Source organism: Hemibagrus wyckioides, linkage group LG03 (assembly GCF_019097595.1).
Source record: "Hemibagrus wyckioides isolate EC202008001 linkage group LG03, SWU_Hwy_1.0, whole genome shotgun sequence".
Classification (NCBI taxonomy): domain Eukaryota; kingdom Metazoa; phylum Chordata; class Actinopteri; order Siluriformes; family Bagridae; genus Hemibagrus; species Hemibagrus wyckioides.
This window is the reverse complement of record NC_080712.1, coordinates 8418502-8430145: the sequence shown is the minus strand read 5'-3', so window position 1 is coordinate 8430145 and position 11644 is coordinate 8418502. Positions and strand designations below refer to the sequence as shown.

The following is an 11644-nucleotide window of genomic DNA, read 5'->3' as shown; positions in this document are numbered from 1 at the left end:
GACAGCCTTCCCAGAAGAGTTGAAGCTGTTATAGCTGCAAAGGGTGGACTGACGTCATATTGAACCCTATGGATTAGGAATGGGATGTCACTTAAGTTCATATGTGAGTCAAGGCAGGTGAGTGAATATTTTTGGCACTATAGTGTATCTCAATATCAACTGTTCAAAGGACATTATTGTGTATTTCGGCCGCCTTCAGCATTGTTTTACAATGTAGAAAGAAATAAACATCAGGAAAGACCATGAAGGTGTGTCCAAACTTTTGACTGGTAGTGTACACTGAAAACATCTGGTTTTGAGATCAATAGATGAACGAGACAATAGCTTTTGTTTAACACATCATCTAAAAGTGCTAAACAATTCAGAATGAGGCACCTTTGGTGACAAATCACTTTTAGTTGAGCAAAAGTATTAGAACATGAGGTCTTGGTTGCACATCACTTGCTCGCTATAACTGGACCAGTCCAGTGAGATGTTGCATTCTTCTTTCGTGATGCTTTTCCAGGGTTTTGCTGCAGCTTCTTTCAGTTCTTGTTTGTTTCAGGGGTCTTCAGTCTGTTATTAAACAGGTAAAATCCTGTTTAACTGGGTGATATGGACAGTGTAAAACCTTCCACTTTCTCCCTCGACGAAGGCCTGTGTTGTATTAGCGGTGTGTTTTGGATCATTGTCTTCCTGAATGAACTTCCTGCCAATTAGATCGGATGCATTTTGGCATAAAGAACGTTTCTCCTGAATTCATTTTGGCGTGATCATGAGTTTTAGTATCAAGAAGTCTGTTCCAGAAGCAGCCATGCAAGCCCAAGCCATGACACTACCTCCACTCGGCTTCATCGGTGAATTGCATCATGAGCAGATCCTTTCTTTCTTCACACTTCCATCACATCAGTAAAAGTTCATCTTGGTTCCTAAATGTTTGTTGCTCATCTGTATTTCTTTGTGAATTCCAGTCTGGCCTTCTGATTCATGATTTGGAAAAATTTTGCTCAAACGTCTCCATCCCAGAAGGAATTCTGACCAATTCCAGCCACTCTAGATGGAATTCTGAGCAACCTGCTCCATAATAATTTCAGCTTAACCCCACCTCAATATTTCTGCTCTCAAAGTCTCCTTTAAATAGTGGATTGTGAGACCTTTACCTGAGCTCTGTACAGGTACAGGATGTCACTGATTGTTGTTTTGGGTTTTCCTTCACACGTGATGTTTGTCATCAATCCTTAAATCCTGAATGTATATATTCCTGTAAAGCTATTTTGGTGAACTCTGTGTCCATTGTTAAATCACTATACAAAAAAACTGAATTGAACTAAACTCATTTCCTTTGGCCTGTTTTATGTCTGGTTGTTATACCGGGGGTTTCTTTCTTCTTCCAAATTGTTGTCCTGGCTTGTGGAACGCTTGTGCTTTGATCAATTTTGGCAAAATGGCTCGGTCCCCCCCCCCCCCTTCATAGACAGCTCTGTAATCTTCATGTTGATTTATCCTTTTCAACAACAAAAGGCAGTCTTCACAGGCAAAGCCCGGCGCTCAAACCAAGAATAGACATTCAGAACTGTTTAAACAATCAATATAGGAGCACACACCTGGACAACTGGAAACACACCTGTCACTCACATGTGGGTTCAAATGAAAGGCGTCATGTTCTAAGCTATTTAAAACATCTAGATGTAAATATCAGGTAATAAAAGCTGATATTCATCTCTATTGTCTCATATACATCTTTTGATCTCAATTCTATTTCGAACCATGGCTTCAGCAGTCCAATAAATCCAAGATAGCGATAAAATTCTACAGAAATGGTGGATACAGTGCATGATAATCTCTTGAGACACATGCCCCATTATACAAGGGTGTGTAAACTTATACAACCAAAGTCTTGTAATTTTTTTTTTATATCTTTTTTTCCCCCACCCTAAACCTTTTGTTTTTCTTTTTTGAGTTTTCATGGTTACTACAGAAAATTCAGAAATGGATCCATTCTTTACATCACAAAACCCCCTTCAGTTCTAAGAGGGGTGTGTAAACTTTATATCTCCTGTATAGCCTAGGTGTATCTAAATACTAACAAGGTTTTCTTTTTTTTCAGTATTCCCTGTATTAAAGACAACACATCTTTGGTCAACACTTTAGGCTTTTTTTTTTTATTAATATGTGGTCAAACAGGAAGTAGCTAGAGAGACTTGGAAGAAGAGAAAAGAGAGAGATTCAGAAAGAAAAGGGAGAGAAAGTTGAGGAACCTTCCAGAAGCCCACGCAAGGACCCGCTGGACCAATCTAGCTCCTCGCCTTCCAAAAAGGTAGCGCAGAGCTGCCGCTCTTATGGGTTCTTAGCTGGGTCCGCAGCTGTCATAACACGCACACACACACAAAGGGCAAGGTTGTACATTGCAGGCACCAAGGCCATGATCGGGCCACACAGTACAAGAGTGACATGGTGAGGGTTAATTATACCTAACGTTTCCAGTTGAAGGGCTTGTGTAGCTCTATCCTTTAGCGCATTCTTAAGTGGATAAAACATTAATAAAAAAGTATACACTGTCGATATTTAAGGTAGAATATTTAAATAAGACACTATTCTAAACACAGCTTTCACGGCATTAGTGAGAAAGAACAACTGTGTGAACCCAAACTGCAAAAGCAGTGATGATTGAGCAGTCTCTTTCCCCGCCTCCCACATCGTACTAATTCAACTACTATATAATTATAAAACTAGCTCATTATTATTCCAAGTGAGACTTAATCCGTGAAGAAATCAGTGTGTTATTATAAGTCTTATACCACAGAATTCTTGACTCGGATTGGACCGAAGCTTCTACACAAAAGGTTATTTAGCATTTATGGAAGGAGTCAGCGTCCTAGCTAAAGCTGTTCCTTTCAACACAGAGATGAGCTGCGATTTCTTATTAATTTCAAGAATGATGAGGGGAAAAAATGGAAAAGGGCCAACTTGTTTAGTTCATAATTAAATGTAAATATAATTGGATTAGAAGGACACGTCCTTCTTTTATGAATGCAATCCCCTGTGGTATAAGAGAAATAAAACACTTCATAGCAAAACATGCTGCTTTAGGAAAAATCTTCACTTTGAGATGGCATTATTAATCTTTAACAGCATGCCTCGTCATATGTTATTACTTAGGTGGGTTTTTAGTTTATATTGGAAACCCAATATAAACTATATTTTTCTGGTTGTTTTTTATGAAATGTCTTTTTATGAAAACTACAAATTATATGCATTATTTTATACAACCAAATGATGCAAGTTGCATGGTTAGTCTCTATTCATTATACAAGACATCATTGGGCTCACAAAATTTCTCTGGGCATCGTGTCGGAGGAATCTACAAGCAGGTCCATAAATACTGACAAAGTTATTATTTGTGCTGTCTATATTATTATATAAAGCTTTAGTTTCAGGGAATTTACCTTTGAATTAGATGAACAGTATAGGAAATATAGCACTTGGAATATGTTGCGATTCCTTTCAAGGGAGCAAAATAACTAAATTTTGATGATCATTTCTAACATTTCTGTGAATCTTTTGCAAGTCCACTGAAGTGTGCAACCTTGCTGTTGTTTTGCCTGGACCTCCCTGCTTGTCCTTGGAGAACATGTTTTGCCTTGAGCGAGTGAAATGCACGTTCACGTCTTGGCCACTGCAGGACATTTCACTTCTTTGCCTTAAATATGTTGTGGGTTGCTTTCAAAGTATGCTTCAGGGCATTGTATATCTGCATTGTAAAGCTCCGTGCAGTACATTTTGAAGCATTTAAGTGAATATGAGCAGAAAGTACAACCCCACACAATTCATCCCAGAATTCAAAGCCATACACATCCAGACCATAACACGAGGTTGTATGCTATGGATCATTATACATTATATACTATACTCTTCTTTTCCTATCACTTCTGGTTCAAGTTCATCTTCATCTCCTGTCTGAAGAATGTTGTTCCAGATCTGTACAGGCTTTGGATGGGTTTTTTTTTTTAAAACAATCTGTGTAATCTGTTTTTCTGAGCTTGTGTTAAACCCTCAGTATTAACTATGGTCTTCTCTTGATCACTGACTGACACAGATACACCTACCTCCTGGTAAGTGTTCATCTGGTTGGACTTGAGAGGTTGTGAAAGGGTTTTTCTTCACAATAGAAAGTATTCTTCGGCCATGCACAACAGTTTTTTCTGGGATTTTTTCCAAGCCTTTTGGCACATTAGTGCATTCTTTCATTTTAAAGAATGCTCCCAATTGGCCAGCCCTAATGTATTTGCTATCTCTCAGATGTTTGTCTTGATGATGGCCTGCTTCACGGGTAGTTACAGGTCTTTGGACACCCAACTCCAGACCTTTTATCGACTAACAAATGGAATAATGGAACAGACATGGAACAGGAGAACAATTAAAAAGCAGGGAATCACAAAAATGTGCTGTAATTCCTACACTGTTTTTTTTTTATAACCTGCAGTGGACAGCTAAAATAAGAATGTCCGAATATTTATGGACCTGACTTGAAAATAAACCACCATGGCACTAAAACTGGTGCATCTTCATAGCCAAGTATTAACCTGAGGACCTAAAGTGGTTAACTGGTTAACTAATAACTCAAGTAGCCGCACTAATCTCTCAACCTGACAACAAGTGCCACTGAAATCCCACTACGGAAAATTAACCAGCAGTGATGTTACCTACCGTCTGCACCACACTGAAGGTGCTTCTCTAATTCTCTGTCCACGTTTAGGAACGCGTTTGTCAGGACGACCTCTAGGTTGCCCTCTGTTGCCACGAGCTCTCTGTAAACAGATCCATCAAAACACAGTTCCATCAACACGACACTTCAGAATGATTATATTCACTTATTAAAAGGATAATTAAACATTTTAGTGAACATGACAGAATAATTTATAGTATAGTGATGACCTTCAGGTCACTGTATTAAAAAAATAAATAAATAAAAATAATTTTTTACACGCCTCTAAATACTGCTGATATTACCAATTATTAATAATAAAAACAAGACATTGGGTATTATAAATATTTTACAAGCACAATGCCGATTAAAACATTTTTAACCTCCAATACTGTCAAATCTTTCATTAAACGACCCCAGGTAATCTCAAAAATGAAATAATTCAAACAAAGAAATATTGACTATAAGTAAACTAAAGTGTTTTATTATTAAATGTGCAGTAAATTGATCCAAAAATAAATATTTTACCAGAACAATCTCGTTCATTAGATTTCCTTACTTAAATAAACGTACTCTACAAATTTCTTTGGTCTAAAGCAATAATAAAGATTATTAAGATAATTAAGAGCAGTATTAAACCACAGCGCTGCTGAATTTCTCAGATCTGATTGGTCAGAAAGTAGATTTATTTTCTATCACTAGTATGACCCTTGGGAATCACTGATACGGTATCTCATTTCACAGATATGGAGACGTTTTCTTTGAGGATTTATTCATTTAACATTAAAGGAAGGAGTCTCCTCCAGTGTCAGCACTTTGTAACAGTAAGCTCTCCTCTATGGAAAAGTCCTCAGGATAGATTGTTTTGGCGTTTTTTCTATAATCAACAACAGCTTAGAATGTGCTGTTTCCAAAAAAAATAATAATAAAAAAAATCAGCGTCAGGGAGGTAAAAGTAACACGGTTGTTGTTACTGATTACGTTGTCACTGATTATTTTTCAGCAACAGAGTGAACATTTAACCCGAGGCAGGAATTTTTACGGTTTTTAAGGAGGAGTTTTCGGGTTTAAGATTTGAACCTGATTAAAAGAAAATCGCTATCTAAGTGTGAAGACTTACTTGATGTGCTGCTCCATGTACTTGTGGCAAAAGTCAGCGGCCTGAGCACCGCCATGGCCATCGAACACAGCGAAGTAAAGTATGTCACTGGTCATCTGTGACACCTGATAGCGGTCCTCGTTTTCTTTGCGCTGGCCGATCTGCGAGGCGTAGCCCACGTTGGACAAGCTGACTTTGGGGATGGGTTTGCCGTAGCGGATGCTGGATGGCAGGAGAATCGGCTCGTCGATGCGATTGTCCCAAATGCCGAACGAGTCCCAGGTTGTGGGGCGTCCGCTGCTGTCCGGGTCGAAGCGTGAATTGCTGAACTGGGTGCTTGACGGGCTGTGCAGTGACCGCACCAGCTTGTCCTGAATAAGGTGGACTCTGTTTAGGACCATCCTGTGGCACATGTGCGACCCGCAGCGCGAGGCCAGCTGCACAAGAGCCACCATGGACATAGCTCAAGAACGAACTGGGAAATACCAAACAAGCTCTTTTAAATTCTACTCAAACAAGACCCAGCAGCAGTAAGTAGGTCCAGGTCACTTTATTAAAATATCCACAGGTTTCCTGAAAAACAGAAAAAGAGATAGCATTTAAAATAAGTAAACACAGGAAGTGGGTGAGGCACACAGGTTTGAACAGGAGGTTTGATGATTTTCGATAAAATTATGCAGTTTATAGTTTTTAGTGGCACTTCTTGACCTTTAACAATAATAATAAAAAAATAATTTCAAAATACAGGGTGCGACAGAGGAAACACAAACAGCAAATACGCAGCAACGAGGAGGGCGGGTAACCTCTGCCTCGTTAACAGGCAGTGCAGATGATGCAATTTCAATAGCCAGTAGCCATGGCAACGCAGACTCGTGATTTGTTCTTTGAGTGGTGAATCCGTAATGGTTTCCTCGTCATCACACACCCTGTTGATCCGAATGCTTCAACCCACTTGGGAATGGTGTTACGATCAGGAATGTTCCTGTTACGCCCCACACTAAACTGTCTAGGGTAAAGGCGTTGAACAGAAACTATGGATTCACCACTTTGGAAATAATCTTCACTTTCATTTTTACTTTCAAACACTCGAAGCTCACGATCCACATTGCCATGGCTACTGTCTATTGAAATTACATAATCCACGCTGCTCATTAAGAGGGGGCGGAGCTTATTTGCTGTCCTTATTGCTATGTATTGGGTGTCTGAGAAACAAGAGTTCCCTCTGATGCACTCTATACTAGGATGCTGACTTCTTTTTTTTTGTTTGTTTGCTTTGTTGTCCAGAAAATGTTCCTGTAGAGGTCTGGGATGCGTGAACAGTTTCTATAAAGAAAAAAAGAAACCCCAGTTCCCGGCGGCCTAAAAAACCCCAGTGGCCAGTGGCCTAGAAAACAAAACCATGGTTAGTGTTTATGTGAAAATTCAATATTTTCAATAACTCAAATATTAGCTCAGAATGACGATCCAAAGTAGTAAAGCTGGTCAATATGCTTGTGCTAGTACCAGCATAATAATTCAATCATTTTCATGTTCTACACTGTGATCTGTAGAAATATTCCAGCTTTCCTTTGCTCCAGTTTTTCTATGCTCTTCTTTTTCCCCAAACGAAAAGCAGCGCTTCTCCTTGCCAGAAAAGCTTACTGTGTAACTCTGGTAACGAAGACATGCACAACCAAAAACAAATAAGACTAAGATTGTGCAGCGTGAACTCGCAGCGAGGATAAATGAATTCTTAAAGGACGAGTTAAATCGGTGAGCACGGAGGAGGTTCGGCTAGAAGGTCAAACTCCACAATGTTTTTCAGTCAACATTAAACAACAAATGAACACGCAGACAAGCATACCAGGAACATAAGACCTTACAATAGAAAAAGATAAAGCAAACAGTGGAATTAAATTACTGAAGTTGTTAATATAGATACATAATAAATACTGTTTTGAAGTGAATACTTTAACATAATATCCCAAATGAAATAAAACCATAGTCACCGATTTCTACCCCTAAAATAAAAACTCCTCTCTTTTCTGTCTGACTTGAAAACACCATTCACTTCAAATTATATAAAGCGTATTGAACACGTCACCATGCTATCGACATGAACTTTTCACCAGATGTTGATAACAACCCATGCAATCCCCGCATGCAAAGAAATCAAACCATTGATGTCCATAAATTATGTGGAATAATGTGAAATGACACGGGGAAAAAGTAGTGAACACGCTTACTGAAATTTATTTAATACTTCGGCTACAGCTTCAAGACGACTCCTGTCTGGAGAAACTAGTTGCATATGCATTGCTCAGGTGTGATTTTGGCCCGTTCTTCCACACAGTCAGGATTGCATGGGTTGTTACCAACATCTGGTGAAAATTTCATGTCAATAGCACCTTTAGAAATATATTTACTGTTCAAATGATGACGTGTTCAATACTTATTTTACCCAGAGTTCCTTACTCCACCGGTTCTCATTCCTTTAGCGTCTGACTACGACTCAACAAACGTTTTCCAACTTCTGGACCTGAATCACACTACAGCAACCTCTGTTTCTCTGTACAGGTGACACTGAGAAACCATTCATCTACAGCCGGTCTACCTGAAGCTTGCTTTGTGCATAGGAACACTGTTATGCTGGAACAGGTTTGGGCCTCTTCATACGACTGAATAAAAAAAAAAACAGTCATGTTAAGCATACAAATACATCTTATACAGATGGTTCCAAGCTGTGGCATCTGGAATGCATATATGGGTGTGATAGAGAGGTGTCCACAAACCTTTGGTCATACTGTGTAGACACTATTCATTTCATGTAAAATCACTTCTCAACTATAAGGCTGTCATGTGATGAACGAACAAATGACTCAAATCTGAAGACTATGAGGCTGTCACGTGATGAACGAACGACTCAAATCTGAAGACTATGAGGCTGTCACATCATGAGCGAACAAACGACTCGAATCAGAAGCCTATGAGGCTGTTACGTCATGAGCGAATGACCGACTCGAACCTGAAGACTTTGAGGTGGTTACATCATGAGCGAACAAACGACTCGAATCAGAAGCTCATGAGGTAACAGCCTCATTGGCTTCAGGTTCAAGTTCTTTGTACACTCATGATGTGACAGCCTCATAGGCTTCTGATTCGAGTTGTTTGTTCACTCATGACGTGACAGCCTCATAGGCTTCAGATTCGAGTCATTCGTTCGCTCATGACGTGACAGCCTCATAGGCTTCATATTCGAGTTGTTTGTTCACTCATGACGTGACAGCCTCATAGGCTTCATATTCGAGTTGTTTGTTCACTCATGACGTGACAGCCTCATAGGCTTCAGGTTTGAGTCGTTCATTCACTCATGACGTGACAGCCTCATAGGCTTCATATTCGAGTTGTTTGTTCACTCATGACGTGACAGCCTCATAGGCTTCATATTCGAGTTCTTTGTACGCTCATGACATGACAGCCTCAAAGTCTTCAGGTTCGAGTCATTTGTTTGCTCATGACGTAACAGGCTGTCACATCATGAGCGTACAAAGAACTCGAACCTGAAGCCTATGAGGCTGTCACATCATGAGCGTACAAAGAACTCGAACCTGAAGCCTATGTGGCTGTCACATCATGAGCGAACAAACGACTCGAACCTGGAGACTTTGAGGCTGTCATGTCATGAGCGTACAAAGAATTCGAATCAGAATCCTATGAGGCTGTCACATCATGAGCGAACAAAAAACTTGAACCTGAAGCCTATGAGGCCCGAGTCATTTTAAGGATTCGTTCAAAATGAACGAATCGTCCGTGAACGACTCATCACTAGTGTGTAGAAGAGTGAAGTACACCGCCCCTTCTCTCTATAGGAGGCCGGGAGCTGCCCCTCCTTCTGCCTCACACCGCTTTATACACAAACCCTTCATTCACCTCTAACCACAACACTGTTTTTATTCACACTGTAAATCCCTTTTTCATCCGATAAAACGAGATAAAATGTGAAAAGAAATGTAAACAGCGCGTGTTTATATCTCAAGGAGACACAATAACAAACCGGCTTAATGCGAATGACGCAACACTCCGGCTAGAGCTAAGCTATTAGCAAGCTCGTATTAAATGATCTCTATTATCATTAACACCACTGGCTCTTGGCTAAGCTGTATTATTTAATGTACCAAATATTTAATTACAATTTAATAATAATAATAATAATAAAATATCCAGTATCTGAATTCTGCAGATATTAATACTGTCTTAAACGTCTGCTGCGAAAGGCTGAGCTCTTTCATCTGACACCGTTAAACAGCACAGAGATCATCCTAAAACTCTACTCACACACCTTTCCTTAAATCAATTACTTATTATTAAACCACAGATAAAATAAAATAATAAACTGAACTCACCTTCAAGTCCAAACACACGCACGACGTTATTCGTTGTTAAGTACAGACCCAAATGGCGAGAAGAGCTCCCGCTGCTGGATGCGCCAACAATTAGCCACACCCACTTAGGCGGGACGCCTGTACATCCAATCACTGTATTCTAAAAATATCACGCAGCCAATGAGAGTCTTCCGTCCTGCGAGCAAAACAATCATATATACACTATATTGTCAAAAGTTTTGGGACACCCCTCCAAATTATTGAATTCAGGTGTTGTTTTTCAGGGGTTGGGCTCGGCCCCTTAGTTCCAGTGAAAGGAACTCTTAATGCTTCTGCATTAATTGGACAATTTCATGCTCCCAACTTTGTGGGAACAGTTTGGGGATGACCCCTTCCTGTTCCAACATGACTGCACACCAGTGCACAAAGCAACGTCCATAAAGACATGGATGAGCGAGTTTGGTGTGGAGGAACTTCACAGAGTCCTGACCTCAACCTGATAGAACACCTTTGGGATGAATTAGAGCGGAGACTGTGAGCCAGGCCTTCTCATCCAACATCAGTGCCTGACCTCATAAATGAGCTTCTAGGGAAATGGTCAAAAATCCCAATAAATACACTCCTAAACCTTGTGGAAAGCCTTCCCAGAAGAGTTGAAGCTGTTATAGCTTCAAAGGGCGGGCCAACTCCATATTACATTCATGTGCAGGTAAAGGCAGACGGCCCAGTTTTGTCCTGCCTTGCAGTCTCCGCTCTAATTCATCCCAAAGGTGTTCTATCAGGTTGAGGTCAGGACTCTGTGCAGGCCAGTCAAGTTCCTCCACACCAAACTCACTCATCCATGTCTTTATGGACCTTGCTTTGTGCACTGGTGTACAGTCATGTTGGAACAGGAAGGGGTCATTCCCAAACTGTTCCCACAAAGTTGGGATCATGAAATTTTTCAAAATTTCTTGGTATGAAGCTGAAGCATTAAGAGTTCCTTTCACTGGAACTAAGGGGTCGAGCCCAACCCCTGAAAAACAACACCTGAATTCAATGATTTGGAGGGGTGTCCCAAAACTTTATATATATATATATATATATATATATATATATACATATATATATATATAGTATAGTATAATGTATTTTTAATTATAGTATTTTATTTTATGTTGTTTTTTGCTGCTTTTATATGCTTTATGGATTCTTTAATTTATCATTTTATTTTAAAAAAATCATTTTGATTTATTACTTGTTGCAAAAATGCCTCTTTAAATTAAAGGACTACATTCATTATGATTTGCCTGACTTCTCTGACAAGAAATATATTACAAATAAAGCAAAGAATATGCAAAGATTTCATTTTGGTAAATCTTAACAAGCTTAATACTATAGAAGAGTAAAATAATGCGTGACTATATATGTTTTGTTTTAATATACTGTACCTTTATAAGATCAAGTTAATTGCTATACTAAATGATATAATATTATTAATTCAGCAGTTGACCTTTAGTA

General features: G+C 39.4%; 1 protein-coding gene across 2 annotated transcripts in view; it reads right to left on the bottom strand.

The window, feature by feature from the left end:
- ppm1kb (protein phosphatase, Mg2+/Mn2+ dependent 1Kb) overlaps positions 1–10260 on the bottom strand; it is a 16662-nt gene extending 6402 nt beyond the window's left edge. Inside the window, exons 1-4 of one of the 2 annotated variants that reach the window (XM_058385744.1) lie at positions 10166–10204; positions 8377–8440; positions 5805–6356; positions 4687–4787 (exon numbers count right to left, since the gene is read on the bottom strand). In XM_058385744.1, the coding sequence (XP_058241727.1) occupies positions 4687–4787; positions 5805–6244 (541 nt within the window). In that variant the 5' untranslated portion in view covers positions 6245–6356; positions 8377–8440; positions 10166–10204. Of the gene's footprint in view, positions 1–4686; positions 4788–5804; positions 6357–8376; positions 8441–10165 lie in introns of both variants that reach the window. The other variant, XM_058385743.1, reaches the window with a different exon arrangement.
- Between the last annotated feature and the right edge of the window lie 1384 nt (positions 10261–11644).